Source organism: Pongo abelii, chromosome 12 (genome assembly GCF_028885655.2).
Source record: "Pongo abelii isolate AG06213 chromosome 12, NHGRI_mPonAbe1-v2.0_pri, whole genome shotgun sequence".
In the NCBI taxonomy this organism is placed as follows: domain Eukaryota; kingdom Metazoa; phylum Chordata; class Mammalia; order Primates; family Hominidae; genus Pongo; species Pongo abelii.
Window position 1 is genome coordinate 58,138,931 of NC_071997.2, and position 23,643 is coordinate 58,162,573.

Here is a 23,643-nt window from a genome sequence, read left to right on the forward strand (position 1 = left end):
CAACTTTCTACTGTTAAATTAGATAACAGACTAATTGTTTCATATGTGTATTTAATTGCAGGTGTCCCATTTCCCAAAAACTTTATGTCTGTGGCAAAGACTATTCTAAAGCGTCTGTTCAGGGTTTATGCCCATATTTATCACCAGCACTTTGATTCTGTGATGCAGCTGCAAGAGGAGGCCCACCTCAACACCTCCTTTAAGCACTTTATTTTCTTTGTTCAGGTAAGTTGATCCATGTCGATTTCTGTGTCCTGTGACTTGGACTTAATTTGGATTGGGAACTTCAACAAAGAGCAGTGTGTCTTAGTTATAGATGTAGAGCCAATTACAGGCAAGCTTCTCTTTTCTGTTTTGTTCTCTTTTCCACATTATTTATTTTATTGATGTGTGCAGCAGTATAAAAAGGTATCATCCCCATTTGGGCCTTCTGCCTCTGGCCTCCCTAGGTTTGTGGTTAGGATTATCCGTTCAGGGTTGTGGCCTGTTGCTTTGTGGACCCTTAGTCAGAATTGAAACTTTTTTTTTTTTTTTTTTTGAGACAGAGTCTCACTCTGTTGCCCAGGCTAGAGTACAATGGCGTGATCTTGGCTCACTGCAACCTCCGCCTCCTGGGTTCAAGTGATTCTCCTGCCTCAGCCTCCCGAGTAGCTGTGATTACAGGTGCCCACCACCACCCTCAACTAATTTTTGTATTTTTAGTAGAGATGGGGTTTCCCATGTTGGCCAGGCTGGTCTCAAACTCCTGACCTCAGGTGATCCGCCCACCTTGGCCTCCCAAAGTGCTGGAATTACAGGCCTGGGCCACAGCACCCGGCCAGAATTGGAACTTTAAAAAAATCAAAATAATTCACATTGTTTGAAAAAGATATCAAAGAATTGGTACACCTTTAGCCTAACTTTAGAGATACTTATATTTTGCATATTGAATTACATATACATGTCTGTCTAGATATTTTATGATGAAAAAACCTGGTAGCTTTATAGTAGATACTGTGTATTATAGTTTTGTGTACTGTACCATGCTCTTCCTGATCTTCCTTCTCAGATTGTTGCATAAAAGGTCTACTGGCCCTTTATCAAAAATTCAGTTTGTAGTTTTCAGGTAGTTTCTTTTTTTTTTTTTTTTTTTTTTTTTTTTTGAGATAGTCTTGCTCTGTCGCCCAGACTGGAGTGCAGTGGCACGATCTCGGCTAACTGCAACCTTTGCCTCCTGGGTTCAAGCAGTTCTCCTGCCTCAGCCTCCTGAGTAGCTGGGATTACAGGCACCTGCCACCATGCCCAGCTAATTTTTATATTTTTACTAGAAATGGGGTTTCACCATGTTGGCTAGGCTGGTCTCGAACTCCTGACCTCAAGTGATCCACCCACCTCGTCCTTCCAAAGTGCTGGGATTACAGGCGTGAGCCACCATGCCCGGCCTTTTTCGGGTAATTTTAATGTAAATTTAAGTATGTATACAGTTTTGATTTCCATGTTTAACACAGTGAGGATCATACTGATACCTAGAGTTGCTTCTTTAATAAGTCTCCCATTGTAAGAATATAGGAAAAAACAACTCCCTTTATCCTACTATACTCTCACCACACAGAACGCTTCTGTGACCAAACATGGGGACTGTCCCTCACACACCAAGCAAGTGATCATTTCTACAGTGGACACCAGATGAATGTCCTATAATTCGATTCAGTTTTGATAATGTCTATCTGGAGGTAGCATCAGATCCTACAAGTTTGAGAGCTCAGTCCCACAAGACTGCCCCCCACTTGGGATATCAGTCAAAAGTAATACATTGTCACCTATACCTCTGACTATAAACCAGGGTTCCCACAACCCCCTCCTTGGGTTTGATTAGTTTGCTAGAGCAGCTTATAGAACTCAGGGAAATACTTATCTCTACCCGTTTATTATGAAAGATGTTAACAAAAGATACAGATGAACAGCCAGATGGAAGAGATGTGTAGGGCCAGAGAAGGGGCTTCCATGCTCTCTCCAGGCATGCCACGCTCCAGGAACCTCCACGTGTTCAGCTATCTGGAAGCTCTCCTGAGCCCTATTTTTTGTGTTTTTATGGAGGCTTCATTACTTGCCCATGATTGATTAAATAATTGGCCATTGATGATCAACTCAACTTTCAGCCAGCCCTTTCCCCTCCCCAGAGGTTGTGATCTGGGAAGGGGAGAGGGCTGGCTGAAGGTTGACCAGTTCCCATCCTGAAGCTTTATAGGAGCCTCCAGCCACCAGTCATCTCATTAGCATACAAGATACTCTTAGCACTCTGGTGATTCCAACAAGGGTTTTAGGAGCTGTATGTGAAGAAACAGGAAGACCAAATACTTATATCACAATATCATACCTATATTTTTAAAAAGAGAGGGCCAGATGTGGTGGCTTACACCTGTAATCCTAGCACTTTGGAATTTGGGATGCCAAGGTGGGCAGATCACTTGAGGCCAAAGTTTAGTACCAGCCTTGGCAACATAGACCACATCTGTACAAAAAAGAAAAAGAGTAAATGCCTATTTTAAAATGTTCACAGAGGTTATTTCATCATTCTTTTGGACTTCAGAAAACTAGAGTTGGGAATCCCTTCTCCAAAAGACATTTACAGAGTTTTAGTTTTAGATCCATTTTTAATTGTTATTTTTCTTCTCTTTTTAGGAGTTTAATCTGATTGATAGGCGTGAGCTGGCACCTCTTCAAGAATTAATAGAGAAACTTGGATCAAAAGACAGATAAATGTTTCTTCTAGAACACAGTTACCCCCTTGCTTCATCTATTGCTAGAACTATCTCATTGCTCTGTTATAGACTAGTGATACAGACTTTTAAGAAAACAGGATAAAAAGATACCCATTGCCTGTGTCTACTGATAAAATTATCCCAAAGGTAGGTTGGTGTGATAGTTTCCGAGTAAGACCTTAAGGACACAGCCAAATCTTAAGTACTGTGTGACCACTCCTGTTATTATCACATAGTCATACTTGGTTGTAATATGTGATGGTTAACCTGTAGCTTATAAATTTACTTATTATTCTTTTACTCATTTACTCAGTCATTTCTTTACAAGAAAATGATTGAATCTGTTTTAGGTGACAGCATAATGGACATTAAGAATTTCCATCAATAATTTATGAATAAGTTTCCAGAACAAATTTCCTAATAACACAATCAGATTGGTTTTATTCTTTTATTTTACGAATAAAAAATGTATTTTTCAGTATCCTTGAGATTTAGAACATCTGTGTCACTTCAGATAACATTTTAGTTTCAAGTTTGTATGGTAGTGTTTTTATAGATATGTATATTTTTTCAGAATTCATGATTGCAGTTTAAATCATCATATGACGTGTGGGTGGGAGCAACCAAAGTTATTTTTACAGGGACTTTATTTTTTGATCTTTATTTGAGATTGTTTTCATATCTATCTAAATTATTAGGAGTGTGTGTATCAGAAGTAATTTTTTAATGTCTTCTAAGGATGGTCTTCCAGGCTTTTAGACTGAAAAGCTTAATTCAGATAGTAGCTTTTGGCTGAGAAAAGGAATCCAAAATATTAACAACAAATTTAGATCTCAAAACCACTATTTTTATTATTTCATTATTTTTCAGAGGCCTTGAAATTCTGGATAAGAGAATGGAGGAAAATACTCAGAGTACTTGATTATTTTATTTCCTTTTATTAAAAAATTACTTCTATGTTTTATTGTCTCTTGAGCCTTAGTTAAGAGTAGTGTAGAAATGCATGAACTTCATCCTAATAAGGATAAAACTTAAGGAAAACCACAATAAACCATGAAGGTGTACACATCTTATAACACAGATAAAGTTTTGGTGTGCTACCTATTCTTGAGAGAGTGAGTGAGTGTATGTGTTTAAAGGAAACAAAATGGGAGAAATAAGTTTAAAAAATATCCTCATTCTGTTAATATTCAAAAGATGGACTGAGCTCCCACTTGGGTTTTATTTTGTTTTAATTGTTTTTGTATCAAAACTTGAAATTCCTCTATTTCTATTGGGATATAAAAACCTTCCCCTTTAGTGAAGAAAACATTTATTTTTTATTTGATTCCTAGGATTTAGTAAACTCTAGCTGTCTATTTAAAATGTACTGAGGCACAACAAGTATTATACTGGAAGACTTGCCAAACTGGCAAAGCTTTAAGTTCACCAGCATTCTATGTGGTTCAGAGCTGTGATTTTTGCAAAGTATTTTACCAGCCTCCTTGATGGCTTTGATAAAGGTTAGATTTGATGGGGTTTTTTAAAATTTATTTTTCTTACTCCACTAAACTATAAAGAAAATAATTACTTAGAAACTCCATTTTAAATAATCATTTCCTAGAAATTCTTAAATATATACAGAATTTTAAAGAAAACATTTCATCTGATTTAGTTAGCATCCACATATCATTGAGGAATTAAAGTGTGGGACAGTCATTATGAAAAAAGAGAAAAGCCCTCTATTAGACATTCCACAATCCATGTTTTAAGCTTGTCCAAAGGTCCAAATGTCAGCCATTCTGTATGTTCATGTTGATCATTTGCGAACAAGAAAGCAGGTTTTTAGATGTCACTTAGGATGTGAACTGCCTCTCAACTTCAAACCCTGTTGGCTTTACTTTTTTAAGTCCACAAGTGATGAAACTAGTTTCTCAGCTAGGCTTGTACTTTCCTCATTATTTCTAGTATTTCAAATATTCTCAAACAAAAGAGTTATCACTTTTCTCCATTTATTTTCAGTTATGGAAATGTTCCCTCTCTTCACCACTAAGCTCCAAAGCAAATGAAAGACGATCACATGTTGGGACAGTAGTTAAGGCAGCTTATAAATGGGACATAAATCAGAGATGTGTTGGTATTTTGAGACTCAGACTATCCTTTTTTAAAATAAAAATAAAAACATTACCAGGTTCCCAAGCCAATCTGGCTTAACCAGCAGTGCACCCAAATATTAGTGTTTACCTCCAAGGCTAGGGAGCCAAGGGGAGGAGGAGAATTGGAGGAAGGGGAGATAATGGGAAGAGGATGGCACCTTCCTGAGTTGGCTAGAGGGCCAACCTTTGGTAACAGTTTGACGAAATCAATCTTTTTTTTTTTTTTTTTTTTTTGAGACAGAGTCTTACTCTGTCACCCAGGCTGGAGTACAGTGGCGGGATCTCGGCTCACTGCAAGCTCTGCCTCCCGGGCTCATGCCATTCTCCTGCCCCAGCCTTTCCTGAGTAGCTGGAACTACAGGTGCCCGCCACCACGCCCAGCTAATTTTTTCTATTTTTAGTCACGCCTGGCTAATTTTTTGTATTATTAGTAGAGATGGGGTTTCACCGTGTTAGACAGGATGGTCTCCATCTCCTGACCTTGCAATCTGCTCGCCTCAGCCTCCCAAAGTGCTGGGATTATAGGCGTGAGCCACTGTGCCCAGCCTATAGAAATCAATCTTTTTGACTCTTCTCACTTTTATCTCCCCATGCCCAAGGTTTGTGTGTTCCATAACAGTCACTCCCTTCCCCCTTGCTAATCAGAAGCCATCTCCTCTCAGTGTCTGATCTCTGCTCTTCATACATGATTACAGTCATGGGGTAGAGAGTGCTAGCTAAATTATGCAGTTAATCCTATGGTGCTTTAATTTTCAGGCCTTCAAAACACACTTGTACAGTGATGTGCAGATTTTTAAACAGTTGAACTTCCTTGTACTACAGTTTTTGTATTGACAGCCAAATTTGGCTTTCATTCTTCAGATTGTGAATAAAGTGATTTTTACAGGGCTTCCAGCAAAGTATTTCTTTTCATCTAAGGCTTGTAGAACCCTAGCTTATGTAACTGCTTACAGGAGAAATGCAAAATCTGTATTCACCATGACTTTAGTAACAAAGGTAAAGTTTTTTAGTAGTGCCAAGGCAAGAGGAACAATCTTGGTGGTAATACTAAGTTTTGTCAATATTGTGGTTTCCTGATTGTATTGTTGGCTTTCTCTCTGAGCATTGAGGTTATACTAGAAGTAGAGCTTCTCAAACATAATATCATTACCTCATAAGCATTAACAAATCAGGCCCAAAGAGTGTAAGTCCTAGAAATTTGTTTTTAAGCAGCCCTAGTCATGGTGCTGGTGCTACCGCCTTGTTTTAGGAGCCTGCCTCCTGTCAGTATGAAACCCTCACCTGAAAAATGCCAGCATGGACACCAAACACTGAGCACCTTCAACAGGCACATTATTTCCCCCTGAGATCCATAAGGGGATTTAGTTTCTACTATTGTAGAGTTCTGAAAAGAGGTAAAATAGTAGTCCTTTGGTCATCCTGTTTTTGCTTTCAATTTTGATATTTCAGACTGTGAAAGGCCTTGGGGGATGATAGTACATGTGGTAGCAGTAATTTTTTTGAAGCAACTGCACTGACATTCATTTGGGTTTTCTCTCATTATCAGATTCTATTCCAAACAAGTATTCTGTACATCCAAATGGATTACCAGTGTGCTATAGACTTCTTATTATAGAACAGCATTCTATTCTACATCAAAAATAGTTTGTGTAAGTTAGTTTTGGTTACCATCTAAAATATTTTTAAATGTTCTTTACGTAAAAATTTATGTTGTGTTTTAAAATCCTTAGGGGCTTTATCTATTTTTCTAAGTCAGTTAACTGTACTTTTAAAAAAAGTATTTTGTATCTACTTTTGTAACTTCGTCAGAATAAAATATATTGAAAGCAAGAAATGACTGATTAAAGTATGTACATCAACATATTTCTATTTAAATATAGAAACTTGAGAGTTTTGCAGATTCTGTGGATTTTTGAGTACAGCTTAAATTTGGAAAGTTATCTTTGCATATCATTTAGTAGCTAAAATGTTTTCTTAGCCGTTAAAAAAGGAAGTTCCTAAATGAACTAAGTATCATACTACTAGGACCGAACCCCTAAGAAACAAACGGTGTCTCTGATAGTGGCTAAAACCCATCCCAAACAAAAATACGTGGTCTCCTTCCTGCCATGCAAATCAGGCTCCAGATCTCTTGTACATTCCTGGTTGTGCGATAGTAGAGTTAAAATTAAAAACTTAATGAATGTGGCTAAACAGTACCAGTTAACACTAATTTTATTTTTTTGAGCTGGGGTCTCTGTTGCCCGGGTTGGAGTGCAGTGGCACAGTCTTGGCTCACTGCAACCTCCGCCTCCTAGGCTCAAGTGATCCTTCTGTCTGAGCCTTCCGAGTAGCTGGGACAACAGGCATGCACCATCATGCCCGGCTAATTTTTTGTATTTTTTGTAAATACGGAGTTTTGCCATGTTGCCTAGGCTGGTCTCGAACTCCTGAGCTCAAGCAATCCGCCTGCCCCGGCCCCAAAGTGCTGGGATTACAGGTGTGAGCCACCACACCTGGCCTAGTTACTAGCAATCAGTTTTGGATTTCTTTTGACATTTTCAGTAGACTTAAAATCAATCACACAAATGATAAGTTTGTAAGGGTATCTAATGGCTATTTCAAACTTTGTAAAATAACAGAATAACTCAGATAATCTTTGGAAGAGCCAGACTCTGGGTTTGAACCTGCACAGCCAGAAACGATGTCCAAACTATGCCATGGAGCTTCTCTGACAAATACCCCATTGATGTCCCCACTAGGTATGGACATTACAGCCTGCACTGTCCCCACTTAGGTGTGGACACTAGCCTGCACCTTTATCGCTGGCCACTAGATTCCAGTCTGCCACAACACCTCAAAAGCTAGCTACCTTTTTAGCTTTTCACTGGAGTCCTTTGGTAGGTTATCTCATTTAATCCATAAAGCAACCTGGAGAAAGTGATTGCAATTAAGAGGTATGCCAGAAATATTTCAGTATTCTTTAGACCATGCCACATAAGCTCAGACAAGTTCAAATAGCTAGTATATAGCAAGTCTGTTTCTCTGAATTGCATTTGCAAAAATTCTGCATGCTCAACAGTGCTAGGAAGCTCTATAAAATGATGGTGCAACGAAAAATCATCCCAATGAGGTTAAAAAAGGAGATGCATCCAAAGAGTTCCTATCTAATGAATTTTCTGAGTTTCAGATGTATATATATGTATGAAAGCTATGAGTGATCATGGACCAATACAACTGAAGAGAAAAGAGAATCTCAAGGTCATAGCAAAAAAAAGTAAGATGCAGAAAGGATTGACATTTCCTGGGACTAAATGCATTTCACTTTTGTTTTAATCACAAAGTAAAACTTACTTGCTTCTGTCAAAAAAAAAAAAAAAAAAATACTAGAACTGTTGGAACTAATTTGGAAGCCCAAGATTGGTCAGATCGTCCTGCAAATCCTTTTCTAGAAAAGTTCAAACTTAGACCTATGGAGCACAAATTGCTGAGCCTCTATCAGTTCTGTTCAGTAATCACAATGCATGCACTTTTTGTCCCATATTGGGCTGCTGACAGATGACTCAAGCAAGGCTCTGTCCTCAGGGAGCTTATAAACCAGTGAGAACAGACACATACATAAATTGATAGTTGTAAAAGGCCACAAGTGCAACAAAAGTTACAGGTAAGTTGTGGGCCCTAAGCTTACTGTGAGGCAGTCAGAGGTGGCTCTTTGGAGAAGACAAGGTGTGAACCTTAAAAGGTGGGCAACTGCATAACCAAACTTGTAGCATAGCTTATGCAGGGAGGTGCAAGTATAATATTGCACCTACTGAATATTGCATCTACCTACTGAAGGGTAGATTTCAGTTGGACAGGTAGATAGTGGTTAAATCATACAAAAGAACTTGAGAGTTTTGCCTGTAGGTAGGTGATGGGGAGTCTGAAGGATTTCAAGTAGTAAATGTTTTCATTTCATTTTATTTTATTTACGTTTTTTAGACAAAGTCTCTGTCGCCCAGGCTAGAGTGCAGTGGCTCAATCTCGGCTCACTGCAACCCCTACCTCCTAGGTTCAAGCGATTCTCCTGCCTCAGCCTCCCAAGTAGCTGGGAGTAGAGGCATATGCCACCATGTCTGGCTAATTTTTGTATTTTTAGTAGAGATGGGGTTTCACCATGTTGGCCAGGGTGGTCTCGAACTCCTGACCTCAGGTGATCCGCCCGCCTCAGCCTCCCAAAGTGCTGGGATTACAGGCATGAACCACTATGCCCGGCCTAAATGTTTTCATTTCAGTTGGCTCTGACAGCCCAGGGGGAACTGAGGATAAGAGGAGGAGAATGGGGCAGAGAGTAGCTCAGAGTAACAGATAGTTTGGGCAATTGTTAAATTATGGGGAAGAGGAAGGTTAGAGACAAAAAGCTGGTAGAAAGGCCGCTGCAGCCAGCTAATGGTTTGTATTTTTAGTAGAGACGGGGTTTCGCCATGTTGGCCAGGCTGTTCTCGAACTTCTGACCTTGGGTGATCAGCGCGCCTCGGCCTCCCAGAGTCTTTGGATTACAGGTGTGAGCCACCTTGCCTGGCCAAAAGTACCATTTTAAGTAAAGAAAAGGAGGAATTCTGCCAGTAGAAATCTGTGAGCTTGCCATGGGTCACTTGGTTACAAGTGACAAACCCATCAAACTACCTTCAGTGCTCATTTCCAGCATTGCTGGTTTCCAGCTGTACAAAGTCAAACATTTGTCTCCTTTTATCTGTTTTCTTCTTTGTCTTGCTTCATTTCCAAAGTAGCTCTCCCTGCATGGTTGCAAAGATGGTTGCCAGCAACTCCAGCCTCTCTACCAGCTTGGCAACATAGCGGAAAAAGATCAATGTCTGGGAACAACAGACACTGGGGAATACAAAAGCGGGAAAGGAGGAAGGGGGCAAGGGTTGAAACTACCTATTGGGTACTATGCTCATTACCTGAAGGACGGATTCGTTCATACTCCAAACCTCAGCACCATGCAATATACCTCTGTAACAAGCCTGCATATATACCCCCGATTCTAAAATAGAAGTTGCAAAAGAAAAAAAAAATCCATTTCTTTTCTTTTTTGATACGGAGTTTCGCTCTGTCGCCCAGGCTGGACTGCAATGGCGCCATCTTGGCTCACTGCAACCGCCGCCTTCAGGGTTCGAGCGATTCTCCTGCCTCCGCCTCCTGAGTAGCTGGGATTAGAGACATGTGCCACCATGCCCGGCTAATTTTGTATTTTTACTAGAGACGGGGTTTCACCATGTTGGTCGGGCTGGTCCCGAACTCCTGACCTCAGATGATCCACCCGCCTCGGCCTCCCAAAGTACTGGAATTACAGGCATGAACCACCACGCCAGCCAGGATCCATTTCTTTAGTTCCAGAAAAGTCCCTCTACCAATTCTCATTGGTCTGGCTCAGACCATGGGACCGACCCTAAACCAATGTCTGATTAGCCAGACTTGGGTCCTGTTTCCATTCCTAGAGCTGGGGATAGGTGCGCCTCACCTAAACCATGCTGTCTGAATAGCAAGGGAATGGTTCACCATTACTACCCTGCTTGAGAAAAAAATTTTTTGACAGTTTAAATTGCATCATTGACAGCAATGAAGAAAACTTAGAAGTTAGCAAATCATCTCTAAACATTTTAAAAGAATGAAGCAGAAAATGTAAGACAAGCTAGTAATTGATCCAAAGGAGAAATTCTGAAGGCCAGAACATAGGAGTCAGTTAATACTGTAATAAATAATTTAGACAATATCCATATATAACAACTACAGGTCCAATCCATCCAAGTGCAACGCTGAAGGGACGTATTGATTGCATAGGCCAGAATGCTGGCAAAAAGCTGGTAAATCCTGCAGGGTGCCACCAGACCACGTGCTGCAAACAAACAAATAACAGCTAGAGAGAGGAGAGGCTTGGCTGAATTTCGGCCTTGACTGGTCTGAAGACTCCAGAGGCGGGACGAATTTGCGGACAGTTCTACCCCATCCCACATGGCGTCAGCTTCCCTTCCATTCTCGTGACTCCATGGTCGATGGCTCCAACCTGGGCCTCTGTTAGGCTGTGTCCTGTGGCACCTTAAACTCAGGCAAATTAAAAACTGTTCGTGGACTCTGCTCAGCCCCCACCTAACCCTCCATCCAAGTCATTGTCCAAGCCAGAAACTGGAGTCATCTCAGATACCTTTCCCACCCACACCTCCACATGCAGTCGCTCGATTTCATTCACCTCCGAAGTGTCTCAGTTCATTCTTCCATCCCTCCCGCCACTGGTTTAGTTAGGCCCCTCCATTCTCACCTGGACCATCGCGGTAGCCCGGAGCTTCTGACTGTGTCTCTGGTTGCAGCCCCTACACGCCCTCCTCCTCACAGGAGCAGAGCGATCTTTCTAAAGCGCGAATCAAATCCTTCCGAGTCCCCGCACGTGGAGCGAAGGCCAAGCTCCTCAGCTTAGAAGCTAGGCTGCCAGAGTAGGGAGTGGGAATGGAAAAGTACATCAAGGGCACGAGGGGTATTCGTATGAGGTAAGGCCAGTATCGGGTGCCGAGACCTTGGAGTGTTTCTGAGCTGAGGAGGAAGGAGATTTTCACGCGGGCAAGGGGACCCTATCCATGAAACGGGCCCTGGGGAGACTGAAGGAGCGCGGCGCCAGCGAAGGCAGAGGGCGGGGCCCCGAGGCCGGCAGGCGCTGCAGTGTCGGGGGTGGCTAGACAGCCAGGGCCAGGGGATGCCGGGGTGGGGCCGGAGCCAGGCGACCGGAGGCCTCCGGGGCGGGGCTGGGAGGCTGACGGCCTCCGGGCGGCAGGGGGCGGCCTCTCCCACGGCGGCGGCTCTCGGTCCCCCGCTCCGCGTCTTTCGGGCATACAGTGACCTCGGGCGGCGGGTCGCGTCGGCCGGGCATGGCTGCATGGAGCCCGGCCGCGGCAGCGCCTCTCCTCCGCGGGATCCGTGGGGTGAGCGTGGGCAGGGTCGGGGCTGCTCTCCCCGGGACGGGAGCTACGGAGGGACCGCGGGGTCGGCGGCTGTTGGGGCTTGAGGACCGGCTCCCGGAGGGCGCGCGCGGCACCGGCAATGGGTGGCTCCTCTTCCTTTCTCTCATTCATTCTTTCATTCATTCATTCACTCAGCGACAGCGGCATTCGAAATTTCAAGCTCTGGCGCGCTCTGGGGGAGCTCCCGAGCTGGGTGGAGGTTGGAGGTCAGGCGGACAGACACATGAACAGTCATAATACTGCGGGCACGGGAAAAAAAAGGATTGATTTACCGAGCAGAAGACAGGAGTCATAGCCGGGAGTCATAGCCCAGACTCAAGGCGTGGGTGCGGGGGACTGCAGCGGGGCCGGGGCCTTGGGAAGGTCGACTGGGCCTCTGACCTTGATCCTCCTCCAAATCCCACACTACCGGAGCAGAACCCAAGCAGGGGGCACTTCCCACGCGCTCTCCTAATCTCTCCCCCTTTCTGATCCATCCTTTGCTTCAGCTCATACCATTCTTTCTCTTAACTTTCATTTTCCTTCTCTCCTGATTCTGAACCTGCCTGCCCTGTGCATGAAGAGAAGTTCTTCCACTGCGGTGACTTTCAGCGTGGACAGTGATCATCTGGGGATGTCAGTTGATTGTTCCACTAAAGGCCGCTGCCCACAGATCCGCTAAGATGAAAGGCTTCTCCCAAGGATTCTGCAACACTCACCACTCTCACCCCTTAGTAGCTGCCGATTCTGTCTGCCATCTGGTTACTCTCTGCCTTTACCTTCAAGATTCTGCCCCCAGAAGCAGCTCCACCCCACCCTCACTCCCAGCAATCCTGTCCAGCCTCTCAACATCGAGTTTCTGTCCCTCCACACAGCAGGCAGACAATCACACTCTGGACCTGTCTCCTGTCCTGCATTTCTGTCCCTAATTGAATAGTTCTTCCCCTGCTCATTCATTCATCCAGCACCAAGTGCCTCTGAGGGCCTGCCCTGGGGTCAGCTCTGGGATGCTGCCCGACTCATTCCTGGCCTGTAAGACCAGTGGTGAGAGAGCCAGTGCACAGCTCATTTTAAAGGAGGTGCTCTGGGATTCTGTGACACAGGACCCTGCTTTTTCTGAACTATCAGGAAGGACTGAGGGGTAGAGGGGTGGGACCTTCAGCACCAGCACCCATGAACGGCCCTAGTGTCCTCCAACCTGTCATCCACGTCTAGTCAGGGATCAGTGCCCGGTGCTTCCGTCATTGTAATGCCTCTTACTTGGGCATCTCTCCTGACTCGCTCCAGAAGGCACTGTTTCCTGCAGGTTACTTTGGTACCATGAGCCTGGGTTCCATCACCTGGAGTCCCATCTCCTGTCCGATACAGTCCACAATCTTTAGCCTGGCATTCAAGGCCTGCCACACTCCATTCCCAGTCTGCCTTTTCAGCATGCGCTCAGCCCAGCCAAGTTACTGCCGACCTGCTTTTCTGCTCCTTCACTACTAACTGTTGAGACGTGTTCCATCAGAAACACGGGCTCCCCTGGTCGGGCACGGTGGCTCATGCCTGTAATCCTAGAATTTTGGGAGGTTGAGGTGGGTGGATCACCTGAGGTCAGGGGTTTGAGACCAGCCTGGCCAACATGGTGAAACCTCGTCTCTACTAAAAATACAAAAATTTGCTGAGCGTGGTGGTGGGTGCCTGGAATCCCAGCTACTCAGGAGGCTGGGCCAGGAGAATCGCTTGAACCCGGGAGGTGGAGGTTGCAGTGAGCTGAGATTGTGCCACTGCATTCCAGCCTGGGTAACAGAGCAAAACTCTGTCTCAAAAAAAAAAAAAAAAAAAGGAAACACAAACACAGGTTCCCCCATGGTAGCCATTGGGGAAGGGGTGTTGTTGCCAATGGTAAACAACCTACAGTTGTTCCTTCTTCAGGTTCTTTCATAGAATTCTGACTTTGCTCCCCAGTAAGAAGGAGTGCATGATGAAGGATAGCTGGCTAATTGAGCAGTGGGCTGTGAGGTCACATCCCACTGGGGAGGGCGAGACATGTTAATCAGGCCTAAAGGCGGGGGAGTATGGAATTTGGCCCCACCATCCAGGGCAGTGGATGCTGAATGGCCTAGTGTTATGGATCTGAGGCAGACTGTCCGGCTTTTCTGGCTCTGTATCTTCTTAACAAATTCAACCTTGGGCACATTACTGTGTGCCTCAGTTTCCTTACCTGTAAAACTATCGGCATAATAGTGTCACACAACATTATGAGGAATCAAACATCTCTTGAATTAGGTTTGGGGGCCTCTTGTCTCTGGAGTCAAATTGAGTTATTAACAACCATCCTGTCCCCGCCAATAAAAGTTTATTCTGTGTGTTGGGGCACTTACATGGACTCCTGATACCACAGAGCCCCTCTGACATAACCCATGGCTGTGCTGGCGAGGGCTCAGGGGCCTGCCTTGCAGGGGGAATGGCAGGCGGGCCTGCACAGTGGCCCAGCTCGGGGGCAACAGCATCTTCCTCTGCCCTGACCTTCGTCTCTGTTCTGTGGCAGCTTCCACTTCACCATCGGATGTTTGCCACCCAGACTGAGGGGGAGCTCAGAGTGACCCAGATTCTCAAAGAAAAGTTTCCACGAGCTACAGCTATAAAAGTCACTGACATTTCAGGTAAGGTTTCTCTCATTCTTCCCACGGCACTTTGATAAGATTTTGCCCTTTGGAAGGACAGAGGGTCAGGGGCTTGGAGGAGGGGGCTTGCTGCTGGTGAGTGGCTTCTCAAGATGTGTTCCTGCTGGACAGGTGGAGCTCAGCTGCCCCCACCTCATGGGATGGCAGTCAGGATTCAGAAATATCAGGGGGGAACTGAGGACAAGGCGCAGCTGGGAGGACTCAAGGTTGCCAGCCTGGCTCAGCTCAGACAAGGTCCCTCTCAGTCACCCTAGAGCTCAGGTCCGCAGTGTGTCGTTTGACTTTGAATAGGTTTTGCTTTAATTTTCCCCCATTCTTCTGACACCCTAGGATGTCAGAGCTGGAGTGGACCCCAGAAAGGTTTTCTTCAGCTGCCTTACTTTCCCCAAGAGGAAACGAGCCCAGAGAGGCCAAAGGAATTGCCCAGCTCCTCATAGGGAAGAGACAGTGGAACTGGAACCAGAACCCGGACTCAGGGGAGACTCTGTCCTAAGCCCAGTTACCAGCCCCAGCCAAGCGCTGTCCTTCTCAGGTGGCCACTGGCACCTAGAAGTTCAGGCTGGCAGTGTGTTAGGAGCAGGCTGGAGAGAAACTTCTGCACCCACAGGATGGGGAAGATAGGCCCTTTATCCACACACACACACACACACACACACACACACACACATACACACAGAACGGCCCGTGGCGTGGGCCGCTGGATAGGCATCAGCCTGAATCTCTCCACACCCAGAGGCAGCCTTTGCCACTCAGCATTGCCATGAGGGCTCACTGACTTTACTGAGAACATAACATTTCCAAGGATTGAGGAGAAAGTTTAGAAAGTAGATTTTATTCTGGAAACCACAGGAAATAATCTAAAGATCTGCTGGGGTTTTGGAGCAGTGGCTCATGCCTGTAATCCCAGCACTTTGGGAGGCTGAGGCAGGTGGATCACGAGGTCAGGAGTTCAAGACCATCCTGGCTAACACAGTGAAACCCTGTCTCTACTAAAAATACAAAAAAAAAGTTAGCCGGGCATGATGGTGGGTGCCTATAGTCCCAGCTACTCAGGAGGCTGAGGCAGGAGAATGGTGTGAACCTGGGAGGCGGAGCTTGCAGTGAGCCCAGATCGTGCCACTGCACTCCAGCCTGGGCAACAGAGCGAGACTCCATCTCAAAAAAAAAAAAAAGAAGCAGAGCAAAGCCTGTTGAGTGCGTTGCACCTCTCATACAATGGCCTGGCTCTGTTAATCATGCAGGGGACATATTCTTGCCTGTGTTATTTCATGCTAGAGCTGTGCGTTTATCATCAGTCATCAGCACCAGCTCTCCAGCCAGGTGGAGGAAAGCTCAGGCAGGGGGTGGATGGTCCACCAAGCTCTGCCTTGAGGGCTTCACCAACAAGTTCTCCCCCCAAAACCCAGGATGAAATCCTGGATGCTGTGCTGTGGACCCAGCAGTGCCAGAAACAGCCCCGAGCAGCTCCATGCATAGCATGTTTGCTGTGTCCCTGGCTCTCATGCTCCCCTGGTTCTTTCCTTTCTTTGGATAGTATTACACAGTTTTCAAACCAAATTGTAGTGTATTTTTGCACTTCAAAAACACTGATTGTTGGTCCTTCGGAAGGTGGAACACTGAAATTCCGTCCTTCTCATCCTCTTCCGTGGCGTTTATTGGCCTAGTGAAAGGAAACACTCTACACTCCCTAGGTTGTCCATGCTTTGTGCCTTATCTTTCCTGCCCACAAGTGGTAACCCTGGGTGGTGCAGCTGCCTGGCAAAAGGAAGAGCACATTCTGGATTGTGGCAGCCTGTCAGGAGGAGCATGTGGTCAGATTGGAAGCCATGATCTTTTCCTAATTGTCTTAGCAACTTTCCTTTGTGCTGAATGATAATATTCAGACCTTTGGATTGTTACAGTACTTCAAGGACATATGGGACCATGGCTGCCATGACTTAATAATTGAAATACTTTTGAATCATGTTTATTTTAGGAGGTTGTGGGGCGATGTATGAAATTAAAATTGAATCAGAAGAATTTAAGGAGAAGAGAACTGTCCAGCAGCACCAGATGGTTAATCAGGTCAGTAGAGGCAACAGTGCCCCTTGCCACTGGCCTTCAGCCTCCAAAAGGGCCTGCCAAGCAGGGATGGTGGTTTTTGCTGTCAGTTGCAGGAAAGAATAATGCAGTACCGCAATCAGAAACAGGATTCAAGACCTGAGAAAAATCGAATCTGGGAGTATCTGCATTGTGGCAAATAGGAATTTTATTCAAAATTGAAGACAGGCCTCCCAGTAGTGATTTTGTATGTCCTCGTATAATGCTACCAATGTTTACTGTTATTGTCACATATTGATGAGTATATCTAAACACAGACAGCGCTGAAAGATACATGTTTTTGTAGATCTGAAGAGGGGTTTTTTGGCCTCTCTTTGGGACTGCTTTACAGATGGGTCAGTTGATGTATGGCATGAGTGAGAATGGCTGCAGCTGCCCCAGACCCAATGACAGAACATTTGGGTTCTGGAACATCACGTTCAACCAGCCTAAGGCTCAGTTTAAATATTATCCATATTTATTTTAATTGGAATTTATACCGACTTTGACCCTTGTACCTGTACCTATGAATCTGCCCCCTCACTGGGTGTGTTTGGCATCGTTCTGGAAGGTCTTGCCATTGTGAACTAGTGTTATTTTTGTAAAGCACAGCACTGGTAGTGAGCGTCTCTTCGGTGGCCTCTCATGCATTGAGTTCAGGTGTCCTAGACTGCTGTTCACGCATTTCCCCCCACTTCTCTGCGTGCACCCTCCCAGCTGGCCTCTGCCCGCTGGTCTCTCTCTTTCTCTATCTGGGCCTTTGCCCAGATTGGACCTTCTGCCTGGGTTGCCCTTCCTCCCGTCCTCCACTCAGCTCAAATGCTGCCTCCCCTCCCTCCCCAGCAGGGAATGAATGCCCTTCCCCCGCCCTCCCCGGCCCCCTTTTTTGGCTGTCGGTGTTTTCCGTCTTGTGTCCTGAAAACTGACATCTCTGCTGTCTGACCCTGCAACCTGTCAGCCCTTTGTGGACCAGTGCCCTTTGGGATCCATCTTTGTGTTTCTCATGGAACCTAGCCCTTTGCAGTGGATGTGACCCCTACAGCCCTAAGGCATGCTGGTGGTCTGCTGGGTGCTCCAATCACTGAGCCCTCCCGGAAACTCTTCCAGTCCCATGTGATCTCTGGGGTCAGAATCAAGGTAGAAGACAAGACAGGGAAGACCTGGCTGGCCAGATGATCCCCAACCCGTGGCACTTTTGGTTTTATTCTCAGATATGTACAAGCCACCTGGTGTGACTGGACCCATAGGTGCTGGTAATTTGAGTGTGTCCCTTGGCCTGAAACCACAGTTACAAGTGGTTAAGGAAGCAGGTTCTGGAATTGGACTTCCCACTTTCAAATCTGGGCTTTGCTACTTTCTAGCCATGTGACCTTGAGCAAGTTTTTCAGCCTCACCCTTTGCCTCAGTTTCCTAAATGAGAGTAACAGTACTTGCTTCAAAGGGTTGCTGTGAGGATTCGTGATAAAGTACACGTTGACCACTGACAACACTGCCTGACACATAGTAAGCTTTCCATAAACGTGACTGCCATCACCATCATTGTCATCTCCAACACTGGAAGGAACCTGCACCAGTCTGGGGTGGGGAAGGGCTGTGATTCCCACAGTTTGGGGGAGTGTCACCTCACGGTCTTGGGATTAAGGTGTCCTCTGGCCCCCTATAGCAACATGTGCCTCTCCTCACACTTCCTGAGTAGACAGCCCAGTCACTTGTCTTTCATTCCCCCTCAAATGAGCAGGGCGGGGCTGTGTCCCCCACACCTAACAAAGGACCTGGCACATGGAAGGAGCCCAGTCAGTATTTCTTGAGAGTTTGCAGACAGTGAGGAGAGTTGGCTTGTGTTTTCTTATTGGCTTACCCATAGAAATTAAGTTTTAGTATCTGAAAGGCATTCTGTTTTGGAGAACTCACATCCTGACATTGGGGCACTTTTTAAAAAATATACCTCTTTTTTTTTTTTCCCCCACAGAGTCTCACTCTGTCGCCCAGGATGGAGTGCAGTGGCGCTATCTCGGCTCACTGCAACCTCTGCCTCCTGGGTTCAAGCAATTCTCCTACCTCAGCCTCCCAAGTAGCTGGGACTACAGGCGCCTGCCACCACACCTGGCTAATTTTAGTATTTTTAGTAGAGATGGGGTTTCACCATGTTGACCAGGCTGGTCTTGAACTCCTGACTTCAGGTGATCCACCTGCCTCATCCTCCCAAAGTGCTGGGATTACAGGCATGAGCCACCATGCCCGACCTTAAAAATACACATATTTATATTTATATAGAGATGAGGTTCCACTATGCTGCCCAGGCTGGTCTTGAACTCCTTGGCGATCCTCCTGCCTCGGCCTCCCTAAGTGTTGGGATTACAGGCGTGAGCCACTGCGCCCAGAGCAGCTGCATCCTGAGTTATTCTAGAGGCCTCTCTTCTGCCACCAGCCAGAACAGCCCTTCTGGCTCAGGACTTGGGGGGTCATGCAGCTCCACACTGGGTGTCTGCAGGCAGCTGACATGAGGGGGTCCCCTGAGCCTGGCCACAGTACATTCTTAGGGGGCTGACACTTGTGTTAAAATATATGGACTTGGTCATAGGCAATTTTAGATGATTTAAGTCTGGGGATGTTGGCTTTGACAGTCGCATGAGAAGAATGAAAATGAAAATCTTCAGGAACAAGACTGTTGGCCGGCAGGCTCTGAGCCGGGACCTGGAGCTGCCCTGCTCAGGACAGCTGTTGGGAATGGGGTTCTGACAGGCACTGCCCTAGGAAGAGGCAGAGACCTGGAATCAAGGGGAAGGCAAGGTGGTAACTGGATTCCACTCCCAGGGCCAGCTGGTCTCTTCAGGAGTGAGGTGGGGGTGGGATAGGTGCCCCATCCAGATGCTCTCATGGCCAGGCTGTTTGGGTGGGGGCCTGGTGTCCTGCCGGGGTGAAGCTTGCCTCATCTATTTTGCCTACTCACCCTATGCGTAGTAGTGTTCATCCTGGTGCAGTAGAGTCAGAATTTTCTGCCCAAAAGGCCTGAAAAGGTCGCCCAACCCATCCGATACTGGCATCCCTCCTGAGCTTCCCATCAGACTGTCCCTGCGGGATTCCCTGGAGGGGGCGCCCCCTGTCGGCACCCTCAGGAATGGACTTGTTCCTCTGGGACCCTGCTGCGCGGGGCTCAGCCTCTCCCAGGGCCCAGTGCGTCAGCCTTCTCTTGGGAAATACTTACTGGGCATTTGCTGTGGGCCACACCCTAGGAGGCCTAGATGTTGAGGGTTTTGTACCAGGAGCACCTCCCTACCTGTCCTCCTGCCATCCTGGGGAGGCGGCAGCAAGGGTAGAGTAGGTAGTCACGGTGAGCACTGAGTTGCCTTTTGAGGTGGACAGAGGTGAGATCTGAGCCTCATATTGGCAAATATTGCATGAGGCATTGACCACAGGTGCCCAGCGTCGTGCCTGCCACGTGGAAGGCAGTTGCTAAACAGCTGTTGCTGTCTCCCCGCCTCTGGCCTCTTTCCAGCTTAGGGGATTGCCCTCCCCTAAGGCGCCTCCACCAATGTCTTTCCCCCGCTCAGAGCCTTTATGTGGCTCCCCTGGTTGCCCAGAATCCAGTCCAGTCTTCCTAGCCTGGGATTGACCATCCTTCATGTGATCTGCCTCAGTCTCCCTGACATGTGCCTACCTCAGTGAATCACAGGAGCTTCCTAGCCTCTCCTCACTTGGCTGTCCTGGGGCAGATGCCCTCTCACTCTTGCCTACTCCACTTCTGGCTGTCCAGCTCCAGGGCTGCCTCCTGTGTGCGGCCCTTGTGCGTCCACCCCAGTCACCAGTGCAGTAGCTCACCTCGAACACTGGAAGCAGGGCTGTGCTGGCTTGAGTCTGGCAGTCCACTGCTGCCCACATTCAGTCCATTTGTGTTGCACTTATGCTACTTTCTCTTACCCTTTTCATTACTTTCCCACGCCTTTTCCTCTGTGTCCCCAGCACCTACTGTAGTGCTGTGGGCATAGCAGGTGCTTAAGAATGTTTATCCAAGCTGCATCTTATTACCCATGGGACTTCGGCCAAGTCACTTCCCCCAGCAGGGCCCCAGTTTCCTTAACTGTAGAGTGACCCAGGTGATCTCTAAGACCCTGTGTGGCTGTAAGGGACTGTAGTGTGTATTGGGAAGCCCTCAGGGGCTGCACAGAGAGCAGGGAGAAGGCATCAGGGAGGGGGAGTGCGCAGGGCCTGAGGGGGTGAAGCCCAGAAGGTTCCTCTGTCCAGGGTCAGTCACATGAAGGTGTGACTGGGCCCTCACCCAGCCAAGGTGGACGTAAGGAGGAGAGGCTGGTTGTGGTCCAGGCACAGACACAGTCTCTAGGGAGCATTCCACGCCTGCAGAGAGCAAGTGGCCCAGGGACCTTCGCCCAGTGATTATATGAGGCTTTTTCCAGAGACATTTCTGCCTGTCTGCAGAGTTGGGGGCCCTGCACTTGATTGTGGAGCTGGAGGGTGTGCAGTGTAGGCCAAGTGGGGCAGCTCATTGTCCCCCAACACAACAGGAGCTCCTGAATCAGGGCAAGTCAGGAACATGATGGAAACCGGGTGTGGCCAGGACCTCAGGATACCTGGGTTCATATCCTGATTCCATTACTCACTTGTTCGGTGACTTTGGACAAGGAGTAGACTCTATTTTTTTTTTTTTTTTAAATTAAATAAGGGGATGGGACTAGACTTTGTCTAAGGATCTATAAACCTGACCACATATATTAGGATTCTTTATATTGTAAGTGACAGAGACCAAATTAAAATTAGCATAAGCAAACAAAGGGAATTAATTGGCCCATGTAACAAAATTATCTGGTTTCTGGCATATCTAGATTCCTCTCTCTCTCTCTCTCTCTCTGAGCTTTCAGCTTCTTTCCCTGTGTTGGTCTCCTTTTCTCCTGCTATAGATGGGCTTTCTCTCCTTGGTGGGAAACACGGTCCATGGCCATCTCCAATTAATTTCATAGCATATTGGCCCAAGAAACAAGGCTCCACTCTCAGAAATCCCAAGGGAGATTCTAAGTGGCCCAATTTGGGTCATGTGCCACCTCGGTCCAATCATAGGCGGGGCCAGTGGCACATAATGACCTCAATATCAGACCAATTGGTAGTTCCACCAGAATTATACAATAGAGTGGAAAAGGAATTATTCCCCAAGAGAAGGAGATCACTAAACAGACTAGAAAAGAAAAATGTCCACTCTACTATGATTATCAGATTTTGGCCTAGTATAAAAGGACCTTATTTCTTCCTCTATACTGATTATAAACTTGAGCGGTCCAAGCCCCACTCTGATTCTGTAACCTCTCTTTCTTCCAGCACTACAGGGCCCAAATATCTATTTGACTCTGGTGGTTCCTTCAGATTTGGGCTCTGACACCATTTGTAGCCTTAAAACAAGTCCCGTAATTCCTTTGAAACTTTATTTCCTGCTCTGACCATTGGGGAATTTGTGCTAATTGGTATGATTTTAAAGAATGCTTGATGCTCAAAATAACAAAATATAGGAAACAGCCTAAAAGTTCGCTAGGGGACAGGTTGAAAAGTTATAATACATTCATATAATGGAATACTATGCTGATGCAAAAGAGAATCAGGACACCCATATATGCCTAATATAGAAAGATCTCCAAGATAGATGTTTAGGGGAAGAGCAAAGTGTAGAGCAGGGGTGTCCAATTCTTTGGTTTCCTTGGGCCACAATGGAAGAAGAATTCTCTTGGGCCACACTTAAAATATACTAACACTAATGATAGCTGATGAGCTTTAAAAAAAATTTTAAAAAAATCTCAAAATGTTTTATGAAAGTTACGAATTTGTTTTAGGCCACATTCAAAGCTATCATGGGCCGTGGGTTGGACAAGCTTGGTGTAATGTGTTTGAAATGTTAACCATTTGTGTTTTAAAAGGTCATGGGGTGAAATATATTAGCTTGAATATGCCTGGTGAATATGCATTTTTAAGTCCCTGTAAAGATACACAAGAAACTGGCCAGGTGCGGTGGCTCACGCTTGTAATTCCAGCGCTTTGAGAAGCCAAGACAGGCAGATTGCTCCAGTCCAGGAGTTCAAGACCAGCCTGGGCAATATAGTGAGACCCTGTCTCTACAAAAAATAAAAAAATTAGCCAGGCATGGTGGCATGTGCCTGTAGTTCCAGCTACTAGGGAGGCTGAAGCAGGAAGATTGTTTGAGCCCAGGAGGCGGAGTTTGCAGTAAGCCGATATTGCGCCACTGCACTCCAACTTGGGCGCTAGAGCGAGACCCTGACTTAAAAAAAAAAAAAAAGATACACAAGAAACTAACAACAGTTCTTTTGGGAAAGAGGGTGGAAACTGGGGAGATGGACAGGTATAGGAGGGAGACTTCCCTGTATGCCTTTTTGTACCTTTGAATCTTTAAATCATGTTAGATATTATTGATTAAAAAAATTGTTTTTCAAAAAAACGAAAAATTGTTTAAACAAAGCACATACAAAGTCTCCTTCAGATGCAGAGCTGTATAAAAATACTCTCAGAGAATTACTGTAATCAACGTCAAATACACAAAAACTGATGATGCTGTTTTCTTACTTAGGCACTAAAAGAAGAAATCAAAGGGATGCATGGATTGCGGATATTTACCTCTGTCCCCAAACGCTGACCACGCCCTGGCTGCATAGATGCTGCTGCTTAAGACCTTGGATGAACTTCACTGACGTCATTCTTCCCTAAGCAGTCACCAAAAAATTTATATATTTTGCTCATATACATTTCCATATTATAATTATAGAAGATGTATAATCTATTTAGATGTTAATTAAAGGAAACAAACAACTGAAGCTTTTGAAGGGTCATTAGTAATGTTTCAGGTTCCTTTATTTTGGCCAAAGGGGTCTTGTCTTTAGACAGTTCTGTCCTGCTGCTACAGAGAGAGAATACAGTGCCAGCTTTTTGTCTTGTGAAGAGGTTTTCCTGTTTCTTCCCCTCCACGAAACTGCTCAGGCCTCTTCATCTTACTGAAACAAAGAAAAGATCCTTTACTATTGCTGTTCTTTTCCTTTATCATTCTTTTCTTCCCCCTCTA

At 45.8% G+C, this 23,643-nt stretch overlaps 2 protein-coding genes and 1 long non-coding RNA gene across 5 annotated transcripts in view; 2 read left to right on the forward strand and 1 right to left on the reverse strand.

Moving 5' to 3' along the window:
• MOB1A (MOB kinase activator 1A) overlaps positions 1 to 6,710 on the forward strand; it is a 27,375-nt gene extending 20,665 nt beyond the window's left edge. Inside the window, 2 exon segments of one of the 2 annotated variants that reach the window (NM_001132280.1) lie at positions 62 to 225; positions 2,662 to 6,704. In NM_001132280.1, coding sequence (NP_001125752.1) covers positions 62 to 225; positions 2,662 to 2,739 — 242 coding nt within the window. In that variant the 3' untranslated portion in view covers positions 2,740 to 6,704. 2 annotated transcript variants of the gene reach the window in all.
• On the reverse strand, positions 6,386 to 11,628 carry LOC103889816 (uncharacterized). The gene is made up of 2 exons (XR_654177.4): positions 11,154 to 11,628; positions 6,386 to 10,933 (listed from the first exon to the last, which is right to left on the reverse strand). It is a non-coding gene; the product is annotated as an uncharacterized LOC103889816 (long non-coding RNA).
• A 38-nt stretch (positions 11,629 to 11,666) lies between these two features.
• BOLA3 (bolA family member 3) lies at positions 11,667 to 23,398 on the forward strand. 2 transcript variants are annotated; one of them, XM_002811897.5, is made up of 4 exons: positions 11,667 to 11,808; positions 14,360 to 14,474; positions 16,471 to 16,559; positions 23,155 to 23,398. In XM_002811897.5, the coding sequence occupies exons 1-4, from the start codon at positions 11,755 to 11,757 to the stop codon at positions 23,218 to 23,220; spliced, it is 324 nt and encodes a 107-aa protein (XP_002811943.1). In that variant the 5' UTR covers positions 11,667 to 11,754; the 3' UTR covers positions 23,221 to 23,398. The 2 variants fall into 2 exon arrangements, with proteins under 2 accessions (XP_002811943.1, XP_024097965.2); XM_024242197.3 differs by lacking the exon at positions 16,471 to 16,559.
• The last annotated feature ends 245 nt before the right edge of the window (positions 23,399 to 23,643 follow it).